General features: G+C 39.0%; 1 protein-coding gene across 1 annotated transcript in view; it reads right to left on the bottom strand.

The window, feature by feature from the left end:
• Window positions 1–13,215, bottom strand: part of AGR3 (anterior gradient 3, protein disulphide isomerase family member) — a 48,279-nt gene extending 35,064 nt beyond the window's left edge. Inside the window, exon 1 of the mRNA XM_087434080.1 lies at window positions 13,090–13,215. Coding sequence (XP_087290206.1) covers window positions 13,090–13,215 — 126 coding nt within the window. The remainder of the gene's footprint in view (window positions 1–13,089) is intronic.
• Window positions 13,216–27,711: the final 14,496 nt, after the last annotated feature.

Below are 27,711 nucleotides of genomic sequence, written 5' to 3' on the forward strand. Positions count from 1 at the left end.
ACCATTTAGAGAAATTAAAACATTAGAAAATTTATTTATCTTTACCTACATATTTACTATTTCTAGCATTCTTCATTTCTTTATGTAGACCCAAGTTTCCATTGGTATAATTTTCTTTTTGCCAGAAGAACTTCCTTTATCACTTATTTTAGTGCATGTTTGCTGTTGATGCATTCTTTCAGCTCTCAATTTTCAGAAATGTCTTTATTTTGCCTTTATATTTTAAAACTTCTTTTATTTTACTGGCTTTAGAATTCTAGATTGAAATTCCATTCTTTCAGCACTTTAGGATATTGTTACATTGTCTTTTGTGTTGAATTGTTTCTGACAAGGAGTCTGTAATAATGCTTTGGTTTATTCTTTTTAAAATATTGAATCCTTTTTCTCTGGCTGGTTTAAAGATTTTCTCTTTATCATGGTTTTTTAGAAATTTTATTATGATGTAACTTGCTATGACTTTCTTTGAGTTTTTCCTACTTAGGATGAATTGAGTTTCTTGTATATGTGGATTTAAAATTTTAGAAACTTGGAAAATTTTTCAGCCATTGTTTTTTTCAAATCTCTCTCTCTTTCTCCCCACTCCCTATCCTTTTGTGACTCCAGATAAATAGATAAACAGACAGACTCTCTCTTTCTCTCTCCATGTATGTATATTCTGTTGATATTGTTCTAGAAGTTACTAAGTCTCTATTTATTATTTTTTCAGTGTGTTATTCTCTGTGATCTGGTATGTATAGCTTCAGTTGTTATATTGCAAGTTCATCAATCATTTCTCCCACAATGTCTAATGTCCTGGTAATCATATCCAGTGAAATTTTTATATCCTATATTGTAGTTTTCAACTCTAGAAGTTCCATTTGGTTATTCTTATATCTTCCATTTCTCTCCTCACTAGGTTCTTTAGAAATTTTTTATACATTTATATGTTTTTCTTCATGTCCTTAAAAGTATACTTTTCATATTTGCAAAAGCTTGTTTAAAGATCTTCTCTGTGAATTCCTTCATCACTGTAATTCCTGGATCTGTTTATATTGATTGATTTTTCTCCCGTATGTTGGTCATATATTCTGTTTCCTTGCAAATCTAGTAATTTTTAATTGGAAGACAGTCATTTAAAATTTTATATTGTTGAGTGAGGGAATTTTTAATTCCTTTAAAAAGTGTAGGACTTTTTCCTGTCAGTCTAGATTATTTCAAGGCTTGTTTTTAAACTTTTTAAGGGTGGTTCTAGTGTAACTTTTACTCTATGGCTATTTTATTGTCACTACTAAATTGTGACCCCATGGGATTTCTACTGCATGTCCCATATATTCAGTGAGATCTCTTTACTTTACCTGGAGGAAACTCAAATATTTCCCAACCCAATGTGAGCTCAGAGAATTGTTTACCTTATGGATCCCTGGTATTTTGTTTTTCCCAGTAGTTCTCCCCTGGCCTCCTGGAGTGTCACTTTATGCATTTGCAAATTGGTATTCAGCCAAAGACTCAAGGTAAGCCCTATACATATATCTGTAGTTCTTTTTCTATATAACCCTTCCTCTCCAGTATTTTGTCCAACAAATTATAACCTCCTTGAACTTGAATACTTTTCCCTTTAACTCTATTAATGTTACCCTTCCTTATGCTATGGTCTAGAAGTTACCTCCAGGCAAAAGACTAGGGTGATTGTACGACTTACTTCATTAGTTTTCCATCTCTCAGTGATTACATCCTGTATTGCTTGTTGTGAGACATTTGAAAACAGTTGTTTTAATGTTTTGTCCACTTGTCTTGTTGTGTAGTCTTGTAACAGTCTTGTCCTTTATGGAAAGAAGTGGAACTCTCTGTGACTTATGAATATTTGATATTTACTTGGTTCTCCTATCCCTTCTTATCCATAAGTAATTCTCTTGTTTTTTTCCCATCCTTATAAATCTATGTAAAAACACACTTTCTTATTCCATTTATTCTATGTCTAACATGTTTCACTGTTTACTTACTTGCTATCTCTACTGGACACATCTTACATGCTTGCTCATCACATTTATTTTTCTTGTTCTCTACAGCAATTCTGTAGTATATGTTTTGTGCTTAAATTTTTCTAGTACCTATTAAGAGTTGTGATGACAACTATTAAATAGTGATCAATTTCTTCACAGATGAAGAAACCAGAGCATGTGGTTTTTCCTTCTATAAAAGGAAAGAAGATCTTTAAATTTTTTAGTCAGTAAAATCCATAGTACATTATGAGATTCATTCATTTTTGGCCAAGCATTACTGGCATGATCTTTTCCTATGAGATTTATTCAGGTCAGGGTAACTTTATAAAATTGTTCTGGGTCTATCAACTCTTTTTTCTAGTATAAATGATTTTCTAAAGCTGTTGACATTTTAGAAAAAAACTATCATAGGTGCTTTACTAGGCATTTGCTAAATTTCTTTGGTCTGGTTGGATACAACTGTGAGAACAGACCTAGACTTGAGTTACTCTGTTGCTATTATATACTATCCTTCTTCTCAGTATTCTGCCCTGCAAATTCCAATCCTGTTGGCCAACCTGAAGTCTGATCCTTTTCTTTTAGATGTTTAAAATTCTTTTTGACTTAGTCTATTCCCAATAAGGTGGATTTCTGATTTGGATCAAGGGCAAAGTTATTACTAGGCTATTGTACTAAAGGCGTGGAGATTTCTTTGTAAAGCTTAAAGGAGTTAAAAGCTTTTGTATCCTCACAGTGCACCATGTTTAGTTACTACCCTCATGGTGTTCACATGAAGCAGACGTGGTAAAACAACTCAAGGTGCTACTTTCTCGGCACAGCCTTATCAAGGAAGATTGTGGTAACTGGCTTAGCTTTCTTCCTCTTATTGTACTTTTCCTCAGATTTGTTTTCTTTGATTCTTCTTGATAGAGTGGCAAAATGCAAACAGCCAAGATATGGGTGAGAGTCTGGAGGTCAAGACCCCATTGATTAAGATTTCTAGGCCTGAGGCCAAGGCACCAAAGCAGTTCAGTACCTCACCAGAGCTGGCTTTTTCTTTTACAAAAGACTTTGACTTCAATGCCTTGTAGTGATAAAACTGTACATTGTCTAGACTGTCTACTTTGTGAATCTTCTTCACAAACCAGTGCTGCTGGTAGCAGACTGGTGAAAGCTTTAGCATTCTGAACTCTGTTTATTTTAGCTTTTTCCACCACGAAGTCAAGTTTGGCATAGTTTGACAGATTGTCATTAGTATGGGAAAGATCCACATATTTGAGAAGAAAAGTCCCTAATAGAGGTTAGAATTCTGGCATCAGAAGCAGCCTCTATTGTTAATACCACAACCTGCAAGTATTGTAACTGGTGGGTACAGTTTGTGAAATCTGGACTGATGAAAAAAGTAATTCTGAACCCTTAGGTCAAAGTTCCATGCAGAAAAACAAGCTTGGCGTGGGAGAACATTTTGATCCCTGCCTCTTGTTAGAGGAAAAATGGTGCTAGTTACTTATTTTGAAGGGCCAGAGAAGGCTCACCTCAAAACAGTCAGCACTTAAATATCTAAGTTTTGGATTTTGGATTGACGGTGCCATGATTGGTGGGTTGTGCAGGATTTCCTAACTTAGAGTTGTTACTGAGCAATAGGCTTGCTCTGCTCTCTGCGATCAGAGCCAATTAATCACAATGAGTTAGGGATCGAGAAATGAAGTTTTAATTTGATTAGCCAACGTAACTGGGAATATGGCAGACTAATGTCTCAAAAAACCATCTTCAAAGATACAAAATCTTGAGGAAGTTATATAAGGAAAATGGGCAGTGAGGAGGGGTCCAAGGATGTTGGTCTCCATGCATGATGGGCTCCAGGCACCACATTTTTCCATTCTTCCATCAGCTGTGATGGATACCTTGTAGGTGTGTTTCCTGCCTGTGGTCAGCATTTTCCTGGAGAGAAACTCACAGAACAAAGTTTTTAATTTATCAAGCTATTGGGAAGTACATATGTTAGCAGAGGCCATAAATCAGGAGAGCATGTGAATTTTTTGGAGTATGTGCAGAGCAGTGAGTAGCCACACAGAGGAGGAGCTGGGGCCGTTGAGCGTAAGGAGATGGCCTCACTTATGCTCACTTACGGAGTGTTCCGTTTTAGCTTTAGTTTCCTTTATGTCAGTGCAACTAATATCCACCTGCCAACATCTAGGACCAAAAAGACAGTCAGAGGAGGAATAATTTCCTAACTTCCCCAGTTCTTGTGAAGCCAGGTACCAGAAGGTTACTGTAAATATTCAGTAAGATTACCTTTCGACTTTGTTATGAAAATAAGTTAATTTTGTCAATTTGCTGTTTTACCTGCGGGGTAACTCAAGGGTCACCAGGATTTATGAGCTTGTTTTGCAGAAGAAAGAGAACACCTTTAAGGATCACCAGATAACCAGCCCCCAGCTGCCATTGACACCCAGAAGTCAGAGTACCCAGGGGCTTATCGGGATTGAAAGGAACACAGATTACCCCATTTTCTTCCTCTGAAACTCCTCCTGCCACACGCCTTAGCTCTACAAAACCCCCTGCTTTCTTCTTTTGTTAAGGCAGATTTGAGAGAACCTATGCTCCCACTTTTGAGTTTTGGCCAAATTGAATAAACCTTTCTCCATCTCCAAGTATGGATGTCTCAGTGATTGGCTTACCGCTCGCTGGGTACACAAATTTGAGATTAAGTGGTTCGGTATCACTTCCATGAGCTATCAATTTATTTATTTATTTTTTGTTTTTTGTTTTGTTTTTAACATTTATTTATTTATTTATTTATTTATTTTGTGAGGAAGATCAGCCCTGAGCTAACATCCATGCTAATCCTCCTCTCTTGCTGAGGAAGACCGGCTCTGAGCTAACATCTATTGCCAAGCCTCCTCCTTTTTTTTTTTCCCCAAAGCCCCAGTAGATAGTTGTATGTCATAATTGCACATCCTTCTAGTTGCTGTACGTGGGACGCGGCCTCAGCGTGGCCGGAGAAGCGGTGTGTCAGTGCGCGCCCGGGATCCGAACCTGGGCCACCAGTAGCGGAGCGCGCGCACTTAACTGCTAAGCCACGGGGCCGGCCCCATGGGCTATCAACTTAACTCTGATTTATTTCTTCAATATTCTCTGATTTCTGGAATTGTGTGTGTGAATGTATCCAAAGAGAGAAGACAAGTGACCAGGCTGTGGCAATCTGACCACGTGATATCCAAGGATTCCATTTCTGCTCAGGGATTGTCAGTGGACATCCATGAAGACCTGCTCATGGCGGTCGTTTCAGGGACTCAGAATGTAGGCCAGCCGCTTACAGAGAACACAGCTGATCAATGGACAGATGAAGAAGATGGAAGGCATTTATACCAGCTACGTTTATACCACTTTGAGCAGAAGTAGAAGAAGAACTTGACAGAATATAAACCTACAGGTAAGAATTCAAAGAGGTACGGTAGGAAAAAGAAACAGAAGAGGATGAAGATACTCAGATTGAACAAATGGTGTTTTCACAGTACAAGAAGGGAGTTAAAATATTTTTTAAAACCATCTAAAAAGATTAGGGAGGCACTAGACTATGAAAAGCTCAGCCACACTGCTACGGAAGAAGGAGGCATATTGAAATGGAGTTATGTCCCTCAATGAGGTGGCAAGTACTCAAGGTTAGAAGAATTGAAGAGCTGAGGAAAGGCAAATCTTTGAGAGAGAGCATGTTATAAAGGACAGTTTGGTTCTCATGGCCCATAACAAGCGGCCTGAGAGGGACAGTGTTGAGCCTACCAGGCCATTACTCTGTTTTTTTTGGAAAGGTACCTGTTAAAAATAGGGGTAATCTACTCACAAGAGATTGACACCAGGTTCCTAAAGAGGATCCTCTATCAACTGAATATTGAAGTAGTTGAAATGCAAGAGTCGAAGTGTGACCAGAAACAGAGGAAATATTTTTAAATGTATGGAGTTGTTGTTAAATACAGAGAAGAAAATTTGGGAAATAGGGATTAGTGGTGTCACCACTGTGAATTCTGACTTTAAAAGACAGCTAGTATATTTCAGATCCCGAAGATGACAATTGTTTTCTCAGATAAGGTGAATACAAGATCAGAGTGGGACCATTTACATCTTGATAGATTTCTCCAAGTTCATTTAGATTTATAGATGGGAGACTGTAGAAAATTAAGATTTATTGCCAAATTGGCAAAAAAATCCATAAAGTCTTTCCTTCTTTTTCCCTTCTATTTTCTCTCTAATCATTTCTCTCAGATAACAGAGACTCTCTGCCATTGTGTATAGTTGACTCAATATTCTGCGTCTAGGTCAGTGATGGTAAATGCACTGCGCGAGCCCCACCACTCCTTTATTCCATGCCCATGCAGACAGTGCTCCATGATCCCAGCCTCTGTTGGTGTTAGATGTTGGGGAGGAGCTCTCTAGTGTCCCCATCATCAAGAAAGCTGGGGTGCCTCGATCCACTCAGCTACTTTCAAGTGCTCATTGGCTTTACTGTTTACGTTAGCGTATCAAGGGCTCCAGGATTACCAGAAGATACTCCTAAGGTACAACAATTCTCAAAGTCCCCATTTTAAGGTTCTGATTATTTATGGGCTAAATTATTGGGGAAACAGATTTGTGAAAGGTACTATAAAGTAGAGCAGGGTTTAACCTATGATAACTTTGGTGAATATTATTATTTGAGCTGAAATTAAGATGTTCCCTTTACTACTCCCATGATGCTGGCATATGTCATGAAGTAAATCAATATTATGGGTCTACAAGCTAGAGTGGTTTCAGTCTTCACTATGTCACTCCAACAATTTTTTGGAAGCCATGACTATCTGCTATGAGGAATTATAAAACTAGTTAAGACATTGTCACCAAATGTTAAAATGTGTAAAGCAACACACACCATAGGCTATGGTTACAGAATGGTCCAGAACTTGGTCTGCAACTCTAGAACCCTAGTAACTTCATGAGTATAAAATATTTGATGGAGTCGCTGTGTGGCTGATGAAGCCAAGAGAGTAGCTGCTGCAATGGGCTCAGCCTTACCCAAGGTTTACTGAAAGGGACATGGGATGCATAGTTGTGTCCTGTGGTCTAGATGTGGACTCTACTGGCAGGGACATCTTGTGTCAAAAGGGCGCTGCCTGGAGGGGACCAGCAACATACAGGGAGAAAAGACCCAATCCTTAGTGGTCAAGGAGGGAGTTGCAAGTGGCCGCCCAGCGTGGAGAAGCATCTGCCTTAGCCAAGGGAACTTCAGGGGAGAATCCCCAGTGATGAGCCCCTCTGAAGAGCCTACAAAGGTGGCCCTACAAGAGAGTTAGCCCTAAACTTCTGCCAGACCCTACGTGTGGGAAGCCAGCTAAAAATAGTACCAGTTCAGATAAGATATTTCCCACCTGTTTTCCATACGTTGCTCTTTCTCATCTCCACACTCCCTCACGCTCACCCCCACTCAGAAGGAAGAAGAAACTAGCTAGGAAGTAGTAAAGGAGAAAGGAGGCAGAAATGTGAAAGTGGGAGAAATATAGAAGAACATTCCTGTGCTTCTTTTTTCCATCGTAGGCTTCCCCTGGACCTAGCCTAAGCCAGGGGAAGGGAGAAGGTTTGATGTTTATTTGGATGGAGAGTTTTAATTTTTAAAATTAGTATGTTTGCAACTTCCCATGTATATAGACCTGCATATTACCTAAGAGTGAGCACAAAAGCACAAGACCTGTGATTTCTCCAGGAACAGGAAGGATTGTCCCCACCGAATACATTTTATAGTGTGACAGGAGGCAAAGGTAGAGTTGTGTTTTGAAAATGACATGAGTTATGCTTTGTCAACATACCAGAAATAATATTGAAAGGAAGAAAACAGATAGACTGTGGTGCTAGGGTGGGAGGGCAGTGTGAGGAATGAATCAATTAGAAGCTATGCTTTTGTATACCAGCCTCTCGGGGTTGCTTTGGCCTTGTATCTCTCCCATGCAATTCGTGTGGGCCGTCATTCAGAGAAGCGCCTCTCTGCCCTGGGAAAGCCTGAGAGGTTTCTCTCATCTCAGGTCTGTCCCGATTTGCTCCTGAAGAGGTAAAATGTCAAGGGCTAATGTTCAGGTGCAGCTTCTGGTGAGGGGAGTCATTGATTTTTGTGTTATGCCCGAGAAAGAGGAGAAACAATGTGGTGCCATCTAGCTCCCTAGGGCCCATCCTAGGGGCCCGGGAAGAAAAACCTTATCCAGTTTGTTAAAATAGTGTTCACGACTCTGGAGTGTCCCTTCTTCTCCTGAAAGGTGGTGGCATTAAATGACTGAATGGGAATATGGAGTGTGGGTTATGACAAGTTCCCAATTTATCTTTTTTTTTTTTTAAGGTTTTATTTTATTTATTTTTTTTCCCCCCAAAGCCCCAGTAGACAGTTGTATGTCATAGTTGCACATCCTTCCAGTTGCTGTACGTGGGACGCAGCCTCAGCATGGCCAGAGAAGCGGTGCGTCGGCGCGTGCCCGGGATCCGAACCCAGGCTGCCAGCAGCGGAGCGCGCGCACTTAACCGCTAAGCCACAGGGCCGGCCCCTGCCCAATTTATCTTTACTTCAGAGATGACTAACAATTTTTTTTAGATTGAAGCAAAAAATCTCTTACTGTGTTGAATTTTTTTTTTTTTCCAGGTAACCTTTATCAATCAACACATGGGATTTGTGTTTGGATTAGGATTGTGTTAGGATTGTCTATTAGAAAAATCTAGAGGGTCAGCCCCATGGCTTAGCGGTTAAGTGCACGCGCTCCGCTGCTGGCAGCCCGGGTTCGGATCCCGGGTGCGCACCGCTTCTCTGGCCATGCTGGGGCCACGTCCCACATACTGCAACTGGAAGGATGTGCAGCTATGACATACAACTATCTACTGGGGCTTTGGGGGGAAAAATAAATAAATAAAATCTTAAAAAAAAAAAAAAGAAAAATCTAGAATGCTTACTTCTGTGCCTTACTTGCTTTTTCTTCAATGTTTGCATTATGTATCTAACTTTTACTCAGAATAGTGTCACAACAGGCAAACTGCTGTTTTTTTCCCCAGAACAGTTCAGAAAAATATCTGATCGTGAAAAGGTCAAATGTTAAGTATGCAAACATACTTCTTTCTCCTTTCTCTGCTACTAGACAGACTGTCTCATTGATTTAGCTTCTTTTTGTTCACATGCTAAGTGGAGTTTGCCTCATTTCTGTGTTTCAGGCTGCCTTTTAATCTGGATGTTGTTTAAGGTCTTTGTCCTAGCCATTTGACTCAATGGGATCTCACTTTTCATTCTTAATTTTCTCAAAACAGAAATAAGGTCAAACTCATTTTAAGCTTTGAATGAATTCTGGATACAAGCAGCATTTAGGAGTTAAATCAAATTAGGTTTTTAAATGATGTGAATTAGGATCATCTGCATGTTCGGTGGTTTAAGATGACCCGTATTGGTATGCATCTAGTAAGCCTGTCTTTGAAATGTCTTTTTCAAAATGCTGGGAGTACTGTAGCACTGTGATACTGTGTGTGACACGGGGGTGATGTGACTAAGGACATGGGCTTAGGAGGGAGCCAGACCTCATTTTGAACCCTGATTCTATCTCTTTCGGAGATGTGGCAAAGAATATAACTTGGGCAAAGAATATAACTTACCTAAGCCTCAGTTTTCTTCTTTCTGAAACGAAATAATACACTTTCAGTTTGTTAGGATTAAGTAAGAAGCTTACGTGAAGATCCAGAAAAGTGCCTACCCCATAGAAAATACCCAGTCCATGTTAGTTAATAAAGATAATGTTTTCAAGGTCCTTGCTATGTGGTAATTGAATTAAATTTCTTAGGATTTCAGAACTTCAGAGGTGGCCAGCTAATACCACGAGGAGTGAGCTTTATTCCAAACATGACATTGATGCAAAAAGTTAATAAATTGTTCCAAATTTCCTATATAACAAAGGGATTAAGGAAAGCGGCCGTTGTCATCTTTTTAATTTCAGCCATATGTTGGCAGCGCCATCTGCTGATTGAAAAAACACTTCTGGAATATTTTGCAAAGCAAGAAATGTAATTTGGTCTTCTTTTGCATCTTTTTCAGAAAGGGTGGGCCAATTTGTCATTTTCTTTGCTTGGGAAATTTAATTTTGTTGAAGTGACATATACTTATAACATGCTTTTGAAGTATCAGTCACTGTCTTTAAGGAAATAATTCCCTAATGGTGTCATCATTAACTTCTTAACCCACTTAGTGACTGACTCTTATGATCAAAAGATTAAAGAGGAGCAGAATTTGCCACCCCAGAATATGCCTCTTTGGCATAAGGATTATTTTAGGCTGGTAATTTTTAAGAAACAGCAGAGAAGGCAGAAGCTCTGAAAACCAAGTGGAAGTTACCCTTTTGTAAGAGTCATTTACAGTTATAAGGGAGATCTCCATTTGTAAGGATGTCTCCCTTTCTGTATCAGAAGGAGAAGGATGACTCTAAATCTCTAGAAACTCTTGTCTATAGAGAAGGCAACAATTCAGATCTAAATAACAACCTTACCCTTGTTGACTGTGCTTTTCCTGATAATCTGCCAGAATGCCTTCCTCCTCTACCTCCCCAACATCTTCTTTTGTCTTTAGCTTAAGAAGGTATTTAAGGTGGTAGCTTGGGCCACTTCAGGGGGTTACTAAGTTTTCTGGGTATCTCCCATGTGTACAGGAGGTATACACTTTATTAAACTTCTTTTTTCTCCTATTAATATCTTTTTCTTTCTTTTTTTTTTTTTTTTGCTGAGGAAGATATGCCCTGAGCTAATATCCGTGCCAATCTCCCTCTTTTTTCTTGAGGAAGATTAGCCCAGAGCTAACATCCATGCCAATCTTCCTCTATTTTGCATGTGGAGCACCTCCACAGTATGGCTGACAAGTAGTGTAGGTCTGCGCCCAGGATCCGAACTAGCAAACCTGGGCCGCCGATGGGGAGCACATGGAACTTTAGCCACATAGCCAGAGGGTCGGCCCCTAATCTGTCTTCTTTACAGGTGTTGATGGGGAGGGTCTCAGCCAAGAACCTAGAAGGAAAATTATTTTTCCTCCCCCACAGGATCAATTTCTTTATTTTAAAGTATCTTGACCTCATATTAAAATTGTGAAATGAAAGGTCTGCGTGAACCTGAATTTTATATAGCTTTTCTTGCTCACTCAGAGGCTAGTCCAGGATCAGATTCATCTCAACAGATGCCATTGATTAGCTTTCTACTTCTTTTTGCAAAACGAGCTATACATTGACAACAGAGTAAAAGCTGGCAACAGGGGCCCATGTGAAAGCAGTCCTGGGTCTGACTCTGAGAAATCGCAGAGATACGTCTGTTATGCATCCTAGACTGGATCCTTGATAGCAAAGAAATAACCTGAGACCCAAAGCCCACTTGGAGCTAGAGCAAGATTTGATGTGTCTGCCAGCATAACCATAAGTTGAAGTGAATATCTATAAAATGTGGCAAAGAAATGAACATCCCACACAAAAAATATATTTGCAAAGATCTTTCTTATTGTGGTAAAATTCATATAAAATGAAATTCACCATTATAACCATTTAAAAATGTGCTTTTCTGTAGCATTAGTACATTCATTATGTTGTGCATTATGTGCAGTTATCCCCACTATCTAGTTCCAGAACATTTTCATCACTCCCAAAGGAAACTCTACTCGTTGAGCAGTTGTTCTTATTTCCCCACAACCCCTGGCAACCGTTAATCTGCTTTCTGTCTCTATGGATTTTCCTACTATGGATATTTCATATAAATGGAACCATACAAAATGTGGCCTTTGTGTCTGGCTTCTTTCACTCAGCATAATGTTTTCTTGGTTCATCTGTGTCGTGGTGTGTATCAGTTCTTCATTCCTTTTTATGGATGAATAATATTCCATTGTATGTATATACCAAAATTTGTTTATCCGTTCATTCACTGATGGACATTTTTGTCGTTTCTACATTTTGGCTATTGTGAACAGTGCCACTGTGAACATTTGCATACAAGTTTTTGTTTGAACACCTACTGTTTAGATTCTTTTGTATATATACCTAGGAATGGAATTGCTGGGTCATATTATAATTCTGTTTAACTTACTGAGGAACCACCAAACTCTTTTCTGTGGTGGTTGCACCATTTTACATTCTACCAGCAATGTTTGAGGGTTCCAATTTCACCACATCTTCACCAACACCTTTGTTTTTGTTTTGTTTTGTTTTTTGTGAGGAAGACCAGCCCTGAGCTAACATCCTATGCCAATCCTCCTCTTTTTTTTGCTGAGGAAGACTGGCCCTGGGCTAACATCCGTGCCCATCTTCCTCTACTTTATATGGGACGCCGCCACAGCATGGCTTGACAAGTGGTGCATCAATGCGCGCCTGGGATCTGAACTGGTGAACCCTGGGCTGCAACAGTGGAGTGTGCACACTTAACTGCTTGCGCCACCGGGCCGGCCCCCATGAACACCTTTTTGAGTATAGCTGTCCTAATGGGTATGAAGTAGTATCTCATTGTAGTTTTGATTTGCATTTTTTCTAATGACATGGAACATCTTTTCAAGTGCTTTTTGGCCATTTGTGTATCTTCTTTGAAGAAAGGTCAAGTCCTTTTTCCTCAATGATCTTTTAAAAGGATGAGGCTAGGGCAGAGAGAATCAGGATTAGGCTCTTTAAGATTGTAAAGCACAGAACCTACTCAGGTCATCTCAGATAGGGTGTGGCAATTGGAAGGCTACATGGAGAAATAAGGAAGCAGAAGAACCAAATCTCAGCAGCAATCCAGGTCTCATGAAGGACTGGAATGCAGTTTACTACTGTTCATCCATTCAACAGTTATTTGAGGGAGCCCCCCCCCCCACCTCTCACTCTCCATACAGGGCCATTGTAGGCACTGAGAACCATGGAGAAGTGTGTTGACCTGGTCCCCAGAATTTGGTATCCACTGCTCCCTCTTCTACTCACTCTGTCCTCTTTGTCCCTCAGCTTTTCTATCTTCCCTTTCTTTCTGTTTTTATACTCCTGTTCTTTTTCCTATACTTTTCCTGTCTTCTTGGTGTCTTGCATTCAAAACTTCTTGGGAGAAGATCTGATTCCTTTGGTTGGTCACTATCCATAATGGAGCATCTCACCGGGCAGACTTCTGGCACCAGGCTTCCTCGTAGCCTCTGGCCTCCATTAGTGTAACTATAGATGGTCCAATCAAAAGTAGCCAGGCCAATGGATGGCTTATACATAAGGAACTGACTGAGCACCATGCTCAAAAAGTGACTGAGGGTGAGGCAAACATGGGGGTTGTTTCATGGGCTCTTTACTATAATGTTTCAAACTTCTCATACATTTATAAGTGGGTCTGGTTTAGTTTTCTGTGACTGTATAACAAATTGCCATACTCTTAGTGGCTTAAAAACAATACAAATTTGTTTTACAGTTCTGGAGGTCAGAAGTCTGAAATGAATCTTAACGGTGTTAAAAATCAAGGTGTTGAAGTGCTGGTTCCTTCAGGAGGCTCCAGGGAAGAATCTGTTCTTTGGCTCTTCCAGCTTCTAGAGGCTGCTGTATTCATTGGCTTGAGGCCACATCACTCCAACTGCTTCTATCATCAACTTACCCTCTCCTCTACTTGGCCTTCCTATGTTTCTCTCACGAAGACCCTTGTGATTACCTTGGCCCTGGACAATCCAGGACAATCTCCCTGTCATAAGATCCTTGACTTTATCATATCTGCAAAGTCCCTATTACCATGTAAAGTAACATCCATGGGTTCTGGGGATTAGGTGGTGGACATCTCTGGAGGAGTTATTGTTCAGTCTACCACAGAGTCATATTAAGGAAAAACTAGACAGTTTAGACCAAAGGGTTTTAATCTTTAAAGCATTAAGTGGAACAATTCAGGAACGTGAATGTAATTCAAAGTTTCTGGTGTTTCTTTTAGGGACTTATTTGCCAGACTGTGGGCTGCAAACAGCATTGTTACCTTAGTGTTAGCATTTTGGAAATGAGCCAGGAAAGGTCGCACACAGAGTAAGTATTGCTTGGCAAAATTAATGAAGTGGATTACTCACAGGAATTAAGCAGTTCTAATAGCAGTTAGGCCACCCCAAGGGTTCTTTATAGCTTGTGGATTCATTAATATTTAACAAATCATCCTGCAGAAGGCACGGTGTCTTACTCTAGATCGGCATGCGAACGGAAGACCCTCTTCTCTTTCTGAAAGAGCTAGGTAGTGGTAGGTCACAGAAGTTACCTTCCCAGTGAGGGTTAGTTTCTCAAGCAAATCATTTCCCACACAATTTGCCTTTTTCAACTGATAGTCCAAGCTCCCAAGCCATGAAGAGATGGGGTCAAAAAATTGTACAGCAATCCGTAGTCTTTTGACTGGTTAGATCTTCGAGCCAATCTGTCTTGGAGAAATGGGGTGGAGTTTTATCCATACAAGGGAGATTAAAACACCTCTTTTTTTTTTCTGTTTGTTTTAAATATTTGCTTAAGGAGCAGGCAGGAAATATGTTTTACCTGAAATATCTTCTAAGTTCAAAGTGTTTCTCTAATGAAGGACTGATTTTTATTTCTGCTTATATATCACCCCACTTCTACTCCCCAGGAGTGAGGACTTCTAGCCCAATGTAAATGCTTTTTAAACACACACACATGCACACACACACACACACACATACACCTTTTCATTTCAGGTTGGTCACATTTGTCCTCTCCACATCTCCACCTACCTAACCGCAAACCTGTGCTGCAGAAATTTCCTTTCTCTCTGCTCCAATAGGAGAAATGTTTGGGGGCTTGGTTTGGTCTCTAAATGTCTGTCTATTACAAGCAATTGGGAAATGGTGGATTCAGCCTGCCAATAGTCCAAGCATGGCTTGTTGTAAAATCAGCATTTTTTTCTGCTTTCCTCAGCTAAGCTTCATTTCTCCCAGCAACACAACTCACCCTCTGAAACACCCTCAACCCATCCCTCACTTTCCCCCAAAGCGGTCTTAGGTACTCTTTCACAGAATACAGTATAGCAGTACGGGTCTGTCTGAAAGCTGAGTTCAAATTTCCATTTCTGGTAAATAAGTCTTTCACTTTCTATCCTTCCTACTATCTCTTCTGAGGTCTCGAAGATATTTCATCAGAGAGTAAGTTCAACGTGCTGGCTTTCTTCCCTCTTGCAGTTTTGGTATGATAAATGTGGGTTCTAACACACCCAGCCTGGGAATGGGAACTCAGCTTGAATCCCACTGCTTTTCCTCATCCCATTACAGTATACAGGAGATGATAGCAGTATGATGGAAGTTGCTGAAATTTCTGCTGGAGATAGGCCTAGAAGGTCACCTCCACTGACTGGCTCCCTGGCCAATTACACAAAAGCTTCACTGTTACCGTAGTTTGGGATCCAATCTTCAGCTTTGAAGTGTCAGAAATTTGACATCACTCTTGGAGCTGGACTTGTGGGGACTTGTTCACAAAGACTCACGTGTAAAGTGAGAATGCCAGTTTATTACTTTCCCATGACAAAAAATTAGTTTTCAATGAGGCAGGTTAAGGGAATGATTTTTGGAATTGGACCAGTGGTGCCTCTGAGCATGCACCTTTGCTAGGCCTTGGTTTAGTTAAATAGGAGCAAGTGTAGCACCTACATAACGAGGTTGTGTGCAAAGCGATTGAGGGAATGCTCACAGAGTGTTTGATTGGCATATATGGGGTCACCGTGATTATGCTCATTATTCACATCATTTTACAACTGAGGAAAGTGAGGTTGACAGTACTTGACTAACTCCCGGCTGGCAGAGTAGAGCCGGAACCAGGATTTCTGACCCTGTTTCTGAAAGAGCTATGTAGTCCTGGGTGTCAGCAGTGGGCTGCATACTGAGGATCTTTCCATTGTCCTGAGCTGCCTGCCATTATCCCACTTCGTCTTACATGAAAGTACAAATCTGACTTTCACACCTGATCATTCACTGGACTGAAAGACGTAGGTCTGGAATTTCCATCTCTTCTGAATCCTTTTGCTACTAAATATAAAACCTCCAGGCAAGTTGCCTTTTTATAGACCAGAATATTTCTTTCAGGTCAGTATTTACAAATAAAATGATGTGTAACAATTGAAGTCTATGTTCACTGGTAGCATCAGACTTCCCTGCTTCTCTCTTCTCTACTGTCTTCTAACTACTACCCCTCAAAGGCATTTTTTCTTTAAAGTATGATTTTTGTACATTTCATGCCTTTTTTGCTCCTTTTGGTGACTGATATAAATTAAAACTCATAACGTAAATCATCTCCTTTTCTGAGCCCACTTTCTCTTTGGAAAATTTCACCTAATTATGTTTTCCTGTTTCTTTGGGTTTGAGCCACTTCAGCGTTGATTCTTATGGTAGACGACTATTAGAATACAGAGGGTGGTGGTGGAGAAATGTGGGAAGAAAACTGGGTCAGAATTCAGGAGATTTGGTCCTACTCCCAGCTCTAGTCCTGCCTGACCTGGGGCAAGTCACTTCCCTCCTTTAATGACAGTTTGTTGTTAATTAGAAATGATGTCTGCGTTACCCATTTTGTAGCATTCCTGGGAGAAATAAATGAAACACTATAGTGTTTGGAAAGCTATAAAGGCAATGCAAATGGTTGCAGAATGAGGCAAGCCTGGCCTGGTTCTAGCCCATAGCTTTCAGCCACTAACAAATCATTTATTTTCTCTGAGATAATCACAGTCTCCTTAACTCTAAATGGGGTGATGCCCCACTCTTTTTTGTAAGGCTCAAATGAAGGGGACAAAGGACCTGAAAGCATTCTGTAAACTGCAAAATACCACATGAAAGCAAAGGGGGCATGAGAGGATTCTGCCACTTCCTTGCTCTCTGCCCTCAGGCAAATCAGGACCCCTCAGCCTCCAGTTCTTACCAGGGCCTGATGGAACTTTTAATCACTGTCTCTTTAGAAATCCATTTATACTGACACATATATATATGTATTTTTCTTAATAATAGCAATACTTGCGATTTTTAAAAAATGTGCAAGTGCATTATGACATGCTTTCTTCAACTATAATGACATTTGTTTTTAATGAAATTGTTACTGAACCAGGTTCATTTTTGCCCATTGCCCAGAAAGCCAAACACCTGGACAACGAGATTGCAGCAGAGAGAGAGTTTTAATCACAAGGCAGCCAAGCGAGGAAGCGAGAGAATGAGTCTCAAATCCGCTTCCCCAAAAACGGGGACTCAGGGATGTTTATGGGGTAGGAGCAAGTGATCTGAAGTGTGGAGATAGGTGATCGGAGGCAAGGAGAGGTAAGATAGTTGATGATCTGCGCAAGGTAGTCAGACTTCATGCCTCTTCGTAGGACGCATATTCACACGATGGTGCCATTAGCATGATCTGAGGGTGAAGTTTTTAGCCTCTTGACATCAAAAGGTCACTTATCAGGCATCTGCGTGGGCCCAGTTGGTGGGTTGGTGATCTCAACTGGCCTGAAGTGGACAAAGAGTTCTAATTCCTGAAAAACAGCTCAAACACCCATTACTGTGGTGACCCAGGCTCCAGGGAGATGTTATCCATAGGAACCTAGTGGGAGTCAGACAGCATATTGCCTAAATAGCATGGTGAACAATGGATGGGTGAGTAGTTGAAAGCTATAATCAGTAATTGCAAAAAAGAAAAAAACTTTCGTTACTAGCTACCTAATGATCAATGGCTAACTTTATGGGTTTCAAAATCTTAATCTTTCTTTTATTACTTACAGAAATGATTTCCTGACAGCATTCTTTGACCCTAAAATGAATTGAAATTCCTAAGATATTGAATAAATCCTGATCAATTAAAATTTGTTTTACTTTTGTTTGTCAAAATGGAAGTGAGGCATGAATTGAACAGGCAGGGCTGAGGACTGAGGCTCTAGGAGGCATTCTTTGGGGTATTGCTTTCAAGTCAACTCTCTTTACCTAAGGCTACCCAGCATGTGAGTCCTCTTCCCCACGGGACACAGTTTACATTTGTAATCAGAGGAGGGATGACAGTATTGTATCGTCCTTCGAGTCTCATCTTCTTCTGGGCAGAGGCTATATTTTCTAGTGCTTTCAAACTCAAATTTTGGATAGTTAAAATAAAAAATTAGACAAGGTGTCAATGTGAAAAATATTTAAATTTTATGTTCCTACATATATCAGATGAGAAATGTTAAAATGTGAAACTGAGAATATGGCAATTCATCTCCTTCCTGTTCCCAGGTTAAAGTTGCTCAGTGAAGCTGGGTTATGGCCCAGGAGCAGACAGGAGTAGGCTTCCTCAGCTATGTGAAAGGTGGCCAGCCCGCAGCAGTAGGGAGAGAGATGATCCAAAGTTTTGGACTCATTCTCGGGCCCCTTCTATCATTGTACCTATTCGTGATAATATAGTGAGTGCATCAAACAGCACTTTTAGTGCCACATTTGGAGCTTCAGACCACATCAGTGATTTTTATTCTTTGGTTAAATTTTGGAGAAGTCTAACAAATGGATTCTCTGAATCACTGACTTCATTTCTCAAAGGTAGGATTAAAAATCAATACTCTCCCTGTAAACAGCCTGTTAGGTCTTTCGATGGAACCTTGCAATCAAGTGACATCTTGGGAGACTTGTACCATCTGCACTGGCCACTTGGTGGTGCTCATGACAGGGCAACTTTCTCTCCTAAAAAAAAGACATGTCTTCACAGCTGTGACATTTTAGTTTTGCTTTACTGAACAGAAAACGGTTCAGTTCCAAATTTCATCCTAAATTCAAAACCACACTGTACTATAAAACATTGAACATTCCAGTGAAAACAGATTGAGGTGGAGTTCGTTTGTACAGTTCCAGAACTGTCTTCTGTCAACAGCGTCTTCTCACAAACAGAAAATTATAAATTTAATGTGTGGCTAAAAGGTATTTTAACATAAGTCCATGTAGACCATAACTAGCATTCTAATGACTTCTGTAGCTAGAGAAATGGTCAAAAAATGAAAGAATGAACTTCACGATGAACAAGGAACATATTCTCTTCCTCATTCAGTAAACCCAGTGACAGCAAGTATTCAGAAATCATAGGGAACATAGGCAGAATATCCCTCATGCATGAGGTCTGCTTAAAAAAACAAAATGAGCACAACCAGGGCTGTTTTTCTAAAAACAATTATGATTTATTTGTAAGTAAATATTGGACACCAGGATTTGTATATTATGTATGCATCTGTACGTACCCACAGAAGCTGTCCCTCATCTGTCTTTATGTTGTATAGTGAAAGAAAATGTGTGCCTTAACCCCTCCCCCAACACATTTTCTATCAACTGTCCATGAAAACCTAATTCCTTCCTCTCATAGTAGCAAAATGATCTTCTTTAAAAGCAAAACCAAAGTAAGGGAACAGGACAAAACCCCAGAAAAGGAACTTAGTGAAACAGAAATGAGCAACCTACCTGACAGAGAGTTCAAACTAAGAGTGTTAAGGATGCTCACTGATCTGGGGAGAAGAATAGATGGACTCAGTGAGAATGTCAACAAAGAAATGGAAGATATAAAAAAGAACCAATCAGAAATGAAGAATACAATACTGGAAATGAAAAACTCATTAGAGGGACTCAAAAGCAGAGTAGAGGATACAGAAGAACGGATCTGTGAGCTGGAAGAAAGACTAGAAGAAATTACCCAAGGTGAACAGGTAAAAGAGAAAAGAATTAAAAAGAGTGAGGACAGTCTAAGGGACCTCTGGGACAACATCAAAGCGCACTAACATCCGTGTTATAGGTGTCCCGGAAGGAGAAGAGCGAGACAAGGCGGCAGAGAATCTATTTCAAGAAATAATAGATGAAAACTTCCCTAACCTAAGGAAGGAAACAGACATCCAGGTACAGGAGGCACAGAGAGCCCCAAACAAGATAAACCCAAAGAGGCCCACACCAAGACACATCATAATCAAAATGTCCAGAATTAAAGATAAAGAGAGAATCCTAAAAGCCGCAAGAGAATGTCAAGTTACATACAAAGGAAACCCCATAAGGCTATCAGCTGACTTCTCAGCAGAAACCTTACAGGCTAGAAGAGAATGGCATGATATATTTAAAGTGCTAAAAGGAAAAAACTTACAGCCAAGAATACTCTACCCAGCAAGGTTATCGTTCAAAATGGAAGGAGAGATCAAAATTTTCCCAGATAAGCAAAAATTAAAGGAGTTTGTCACCAAGAAACCAGTGTTACAAGAAATGTTAAAGGGACTGATTTAAGGGGAAAAGAGAAGACCACAAATAGGAAAAATTATCTATTTCCACGATTAGAACGTAATGGATACAAATGCACAAAAAAGAGGTTGGATATGATATCAAAAACATAAAAGGAGGGAGGAGGGTAGTTAAAGAGTACAGCTTTCAGACAGAGGTCAAACTAAAGTGACCATCAATTCTGTATAGAAGAAGTAAGGAACAGAGAAGGACTACTAAAACACTGAGGAAAAAAAAAAAAGTTAAAAAATGGCAGTAAGTACATACTTATCAATAGCTACTTTAAACGTCAATGGACTAAATGCTCCAATTAAAAGGCATAGGGTGGCTGACTGGATAAAAAAACAAGACCCATATATATGCTGCATACAAGAGACACACTTCAGACCTAAAGACACTCACAAACTGAAAGTGAAGGGATGGAAAAAGATACTCCACGCAAATGGCAATGAAAAGAAAGCTGGGGTAGCAGTACTCATATCAGACAAAATAGACTTTCAAACAAAAACTGTAAAACGAGACAAAGAAGGGCATTACATAATGATCAAGGGAACAATCCAACAAGAGGATATAACACTTGTAAATATCTACGCACCCAATGTAGGTGCACCTAAATATATAAAGCAATTATTAACAGACATAAAAACAGAAATAGACAGTAACACAATAATAGTAGGGGACTTTAACACTCCACTTACACCAATGGATAGATCATCCAAACAGAAGATCAATAAGGAAACATTGGCCTTAAACGACACACTAGAACAGATGGACCTAGTAGATATATACAGAGCATTCCATCCAAAAACCGAAGAATACACGTTCTTTTCAAATGCACATGGAACGTTCTCCAGGATTGATCACATATTAGGCCACAAAACAAGTCTCCATAAATTTAAGAAGATTGAAATAATACCAAGCATCTTTTCTGACCACAAAGGTATGAAACTAGAAATCAACTATAGGAAGAAAATCAGAAAAGCCACAAATACATGGAGATTAAACAAAATGCTACTGAACAACGACTGGGTTAATGAAGAAATCAAAGAAGAAATCAAAAATACCTGGAGACAAATGAAAATGAAAATACGACATGCCAGAATTTATGGGATACAGCAAAAGCGGTTCTAAGAGGGAAGTTTATAGCAATACAGGCCTATCTCAACAAACAAGAAAAATCTCAAATAAACAATCTAACAATGCACCTAAAGGAACTGGAAAAAGAAGAACAAACAAAGCCCAAAATCAGTAGAAGAAGGGAAATAATAAAAATCAGAGCAGAAATAAATGAAATAGAGACCAAAAAAACAATAGAAAAAATTAATAAAACCAAGAGCTGGTTCTTTGAAAAGATCAACAAAATAGACAAACCTTTAGCTAGACTCACCAAGAAAAAAAGAGAGAAGGCACAAATAAGTAAAATCAGAAATGAAAGAGGAGTGGTTACAACAGACACCTCAGAAATACAAAAGATTATAAGAGAATACTATGAAAAACTATATGCCAACCAATTCGACAATCTGGAAGAAATGGATAAATTCTTAGAGTCATACAACCTTCCAAAACTGGATCAAGAAGAAGTAGAGAATTTGAATAGACCAATCACCAGTAAGGAGATCGAAACAGTAATCAAAAACCTCCCCAAAAATAAAAGTCCAGGACCAGACGGCTTCCCTGGTGAATTCTACCAAACATTCAAAGAAGACTTAATACCTATCCTTCTCAAACTCTTCCTCAATTTTTTGGAAGTATTGTTGTATGCGATTTGCTAGTATTTTGTTGAGGATTTTCGCATCGATGTTCATCAGTGATATTGGCCTGTAATTTTCTTTTTTTGTGTTGTCCTTGTCTGGTTTTGGTATCAGGGTAATGTCAGCTTCGTAGAATGAGTTAGGGAGCTTCCCCCCCTCCTCAAAGGGGGATTTATTCCAGGTATGCAGGGATGGTTTAACATTCGCAAATCAATCAACGTAATACACCACATTAATAAAATGAAGAACAAAAATCACATGACCATCTCAATAGATGCAGAGAAAGCATTTGACAAGATCCAGCATCCATTTATGATAAAAACTCTGAATAAAATGGGTATAGAAGGAAAGTATCTCAACATAATAAAGACCATATATGAGAAACCCACAGCTAATATCATCCTCAATGGTGAAAAACTGAAAGCTATCCCTCTAAGAACAGGAACCAGACAAGGATGCCCACTGTCACCACTCCTATTTAACATAGTATTGGAAGTCCTAGCCAGAGCAATCAGGCAAGAGAAAGAAATAAAAGGGATCCAAATTGGAAAGGAAGAAGTGAAACTGTCACTATTTGCAGATGACATGATTTTATATATAGAAAACCCTAAAGAATCCACCAGAAAACTTTTAGAAGTAATAAACGAATATGGTAAAGTTGCAGGATACAAAATCAACATACAAAAATCAGTTGCATTTCTGTACACTAACAACGAAGTAGCAGAAAGAGAAATTAAGAATACCATCCCATTTACAATTGCAACAAAAAGAATAAAATACCTAGGAATAAACTTAACCAAAGAGGTGAAAGATCTGTACACCGAAACCTATAAAACATTTCTGAAAGAAATTGAAGAAGACACAAAGAAATGGAAAGATATTCCGTGCTCTTGGATTGGAAGAATTAACATAGTTAAGATGTCCATACTTCCTAAAGCCATCTATAGATTCAATGCAATCCCTATCAAAGTTCCAACAACATTTTTCACAGAAATAGAACAAAGAATCCTAAAATTTATATGGAACAACAAAAGACCCGAATAGCTAAAGGAATCCTGAGAAAAAGAACAAAGCTGGAGGTATCACACTCCCTGATTTCAAAATATACTACAAAGCTATAGTAACCAAAACAGCATGGTACTGGCACAAAAACAGACACACAGATCAATGGAATAGAATCGAAAGCCCAGAAATAAACCCACACATCTATGGACAGCTAATCTTTGACAAAGGAGCCAAGAACATACAATGGGGAAAAGAAAGTCTCTTCAACAAATGGTGTTGGGAAAACTGGATAGCCATATGCAAAAAAATGAAAGTAGACTCTTACCTTACACCATACACAAAAATTAACTCCAAATGGATTAAAGACTTGAATGTAAGACCTGAAACTGTGAAAGTTCTAGAAGAAAACATAGGCAGTACGCTCTTCGACATCAGTCTTAGCAACATCTTTTCAAACACCACATCTGACCGGGCAAGAGAAACAATAGAAAAAATAAACAAATGGGACTACATCAAACTAAAAAGCTTCTGCACAGCAAAGGAAACCATGAACAAAACGAAAAGACAACCTAACAATTGGGAGAAGATATTTGCAAACCATACATCTGATAAGGGCTTAATCTCCAAAATATATAAAGAACTCATGCATCGCAACAACAAAAAAACTACCAACCCAATTAAAAAATGGGCAAAAGACCTGAACAGACATTTCTCCAAAGAAGATATACAGATGGCCAACAGACACATGAAAAGATGTTCAAAATCACTAACTATCAGGGAAATGCAAATCAAAACTACAATGAGATATCACCTCACGCCCGTCAGAATGGCTATAATTAACAAGACAGGAAACAACATGTGTTGGAGAGGTTGTGGAGAGAAGGGAACTCTCATACACTGCTGGTGGGAGTGCAAACTGGTGCAGCCACTATGGAAAACAGTATGGAGATTCCTCAAAAAATCAACGATAGAACTACCATATGATCCAGCTATTCCACTGTTGGGTATTTATCCAAAGAACTTGAAAACACCAATTTGCAAAGGTACATGCACCCGTGTGTTCATTGCAGCCTTATTCACGATAGCCAAGACTTGGAAGCAACCTAAGTGCCCATCAAGGGACGAATGGATAAAAAAGCTGTGGTATATATACACAATGGAATACTACTCAGCCATAAGAAACGATGAAATCCAGCCATTTGTGACAACATGGATGGACATTGAGGGCATGATGCAAAGTGAAATCAGTCAGAGGGAGAAGGTCAAATACCGTATGATTTCCTTCATTAAGTAGTAGATAATAACAACAATAAACAAACACATAGGGACAGAGATTGGATTGGTGGTTACCAGAGGGGAAGGGGGGAGGGAGGAGGGTGAAAGGGATAATTGGGTACATGTGTGTGGTGATGGGTTGTAATTAGTATTTTGGTGGTGAACATGATGTAATCTATGCAGAAATAGAAGTACAATGATGTACACCTGAAAAAAAAAAAAAAAAAAAGCATTTATGAAACAATCAAAAAAAAAAAAAAAAAAAAAAGATTTTCTAGATCAGACTTGTGGTTACCAGAGGTGGAGGGTGAGGGAAGGCGGAATTGGAGGAAGATGGTCAAAAGGTGCAAACTTCCAGTTATAAGATAAATAAGCACTAGGGATGTAATGTATAACCTGATAACTATAGCTAACACTGCTGTGTGATATATTGGAAAGTTGTTAAGAGAGTAAATCCTAAGAGTTCTCATCACAAGGAGAAATTTGTTTCCTTTTTTCTTTTTTTCTTTCTTTTCTTTTTGTTCTATCTATATGAGAAGACGCATGTTAGCTGAACCTATTACGGTAATCATTTCAAATATGTAAATCAAACCATCATGTTGTATGCCTTAAACTTATACAGTGATGTATGTCAATTATTTCTCAATAAAAATGGAGAAAATTGAGGAAAAAAAAAAATAAAAAAAAATAAAAGCAAAACCAGGCAATACCCTGAATAAATGGCTTCTCAATGACATAATAAGATCCAAACTCCCTATCAGGCCAACATGACATGTTTTCTGCCTATTTCTCTTACCTCATCTCTCACGATGCTTCTCTTGATTCTTTGTGCTCCAGATTCACTGGTTTTCCTCAAGCTCCTCCAATTCGCCCAGCTCATTCTGGCCAGAAGACATAGGCACGTGCTTGTCCCTCTTTCTGGAATGCTCTTCCTTTAGATGACTCCTCTTCATCCTTCCATTTTCAGGCGAAATGTGGTCTCCACAGAGAGGCCTTCCCTTTCAACCTTATCTTAAATGGCTTCCCTGTTATTTTCAGACTTTTTTTTTCCCCACAACGTTTTTCCACTTAGCAAATCTTGTAATTATTTTCATTGTTGTTGTTTACTTATTTTTAAAAGGAATTGTATCTTATTCTACATGGGTTCTAATTGTGGGTCTATGTATTATGAACTGTGGATCTTGACCAATCATGTGACTTCTATATACCTCAATTTCTTCACTGTAAAGTGAGCACAATATTTACCTCGTAGGGTTGTCATGAAGAATAAATACGTTAATACATGTGAAGTGTGTAGAAGAGTACCTGGCACATAACAAGGCCTCAGTGCCTGTCAGCCATTGTTAGTGCTATCGTAATCACCATCTCTGGGCGGTGGAACATTCTTCTCTGCTAACTGTGCCTTTCTTTGTCTCCCTACCTTCAAGGAGAGCTTCCCTGACCACCTTACATAAACTCATGCCAGACCACCCAGGATTCCATTTCCTGGCTCATGGCTCTGCCTTATTTATCTCCATAATATTTTAAAACTTTTATATATTTACATTTTTATTGATATCTCTTTCCCACTATAACCTAAGTTCCGTGAAAGCAAGAAGCTTGTTTGTTCTGTTCTGTTTATCGCTATATTTCAAGGGTCCAGTGGAAGCAGGTATTAAGCACTCAGTGAATATCTGTTGCATGAGTGGGTAGCTAAGAAATCATTACCATCATTATCTGTGTCCCTCTCTAAACAGTAAGCAGGGATTGTGTCTGCCTTGCTTACGCATATATACCTGGCATGAATCACAGTTCCCAGCAAAAAGGGCTCTGTAAATGTTTGCTAAAGGAATGAATTAAAAAATATGAAAGCAGTATTTTGAGACTTTGCCAAGATCATAGACACAGGAAATCTTAGCAATAAATACATTAGTGATATCTCCCTGTCAGTTATTTGTCAAAATTGTGATATTTTGTGATCAGTTTTATAAAGAACTATATCAATTTTTAAAATCCTATCACCTAAATTTTATTTTCTTACATTCCCTTTCAGTCCAGTTTGTATACACAGAGAGGCATTCCTTGTCTTTTTTCACACACTTGGAATGCGAGGATGGCACTATGCATACAATACTTACCATATCATGACCCAGTCACATTAGGTTTACCAAGAACTTGTTGCGATGGATATACCTATGTCCATTTTAATTTTTTCCTTAGTTTTTGAAATCTCTCAACTGGACTCAATGTTAAGTTCAGTCACTGGATATCTATTGAACATCAAGCATTTTCCTCTTAATTTTCTAAAATACCTTCACAAATGCAATACAATGTTCTCCATTAATATTTTAAGGGATACCACTAACACCAAACAAACACCATTTCCCTCTATGTTGTAAAGGCTGATAGTCCAGAAATAGAAGACACATTCTCTGCCCCCTGAATCTCCAAGTCTATTGGTGGGTGTTCAGACATCTGTCCAAAGAGAGTTAAACATGTTAAGTAGATCACTTAAGGGGCTAAAGAGTTGGCCGAGAAGGCAGGTGCTGTGTAGTTCAGAAAAGGAAGCAGTCCCCCAATTCTGTGGACCACAGGGTGCCTTCCTCAGAGTCGCCAGCGCCTGGTGTTTGTGTCTTGCTGTCTGATTCCACAAGTTCCAGAACTTCTTTTATAAATGAAGTGGGGCTACTTTTCTAATCTGCTCTTTAAATTCCTTGAAGAATTAATGCTTTTCCTAACTTTGCTGCGTACAGCATTTTGATTGTCCAAGCTAGTTCAAGATCTTATTCGTGAATTCCCTATCTGTTCTTCCAAATATTCTTTCCCAGGATGGTTCTCCTCTTTAATTCTCACTATGTTAGACATAGCTGACAATATCACAGAAACTTCTTTCCAGTGATTTATTACCCAGCTCTTTCACCTTTGTTCCAAGCCCTCTCTTGTGGTCCTAAATATGAGTTTACTTCTACCTTCCGCATTTGAAGTGTTTTATCCCAAATCCCATCCTTTCTTTTGTCCTAAAGGCCTTGATCTAACTGACATAACTCGTTTTACTCTTACTGGAAAGAAACATCATAAGAAAACAATTCAACCATTTTCCCGCTAAACCCTGTAATTGTTAAGAAAGATAATATTGACACCATTATGAAAATGGATGTATGAAGAAGAGATAGAAAGATTTTTGGAGTTTATTTTTCTTCTCCCAAGAAAACTTTCAATTCATTTAGGAATCTCAATATTTAATTGTTTTCTGATTTTAACGTTACTTTCAAAATGCTTTATGTTTGCCATGCACAGGATCTAGACGTGAAAAAACAAAAAAAATAACTATCCAGTAATAGGACAGAAGCAAAAATCTTTTACATAAAATTAAAATATTTTCTAAAATTTTCTGTAATAAATACATGTATTTAAATTTTAACAATAGTATTAACATTTTTAGTATAGGTTGAGATGGCAAATGCATCAGTTTTCTTAGTTGAGTTTCCTTTTTTAACATTAGAGATGATAGGCATTCTGA

The sequence above is a fragment of the Ceratotherium simum genome, chromosome 1 (genome assembly GCF_057802395.1).
Source record: "Ceratotherium simum simum isolate JZ-2026a chromosome 1, ASM5780239v1, whole genome shotgun sequence".
NCBI classification, from domain to species: domain Eukaryota; kingdom Metazoa; phylum Chordata; class Mammalia; order Perissodactyla; family Rhinocerotidae; genus Ceratotherium; species Ceratotherium simum.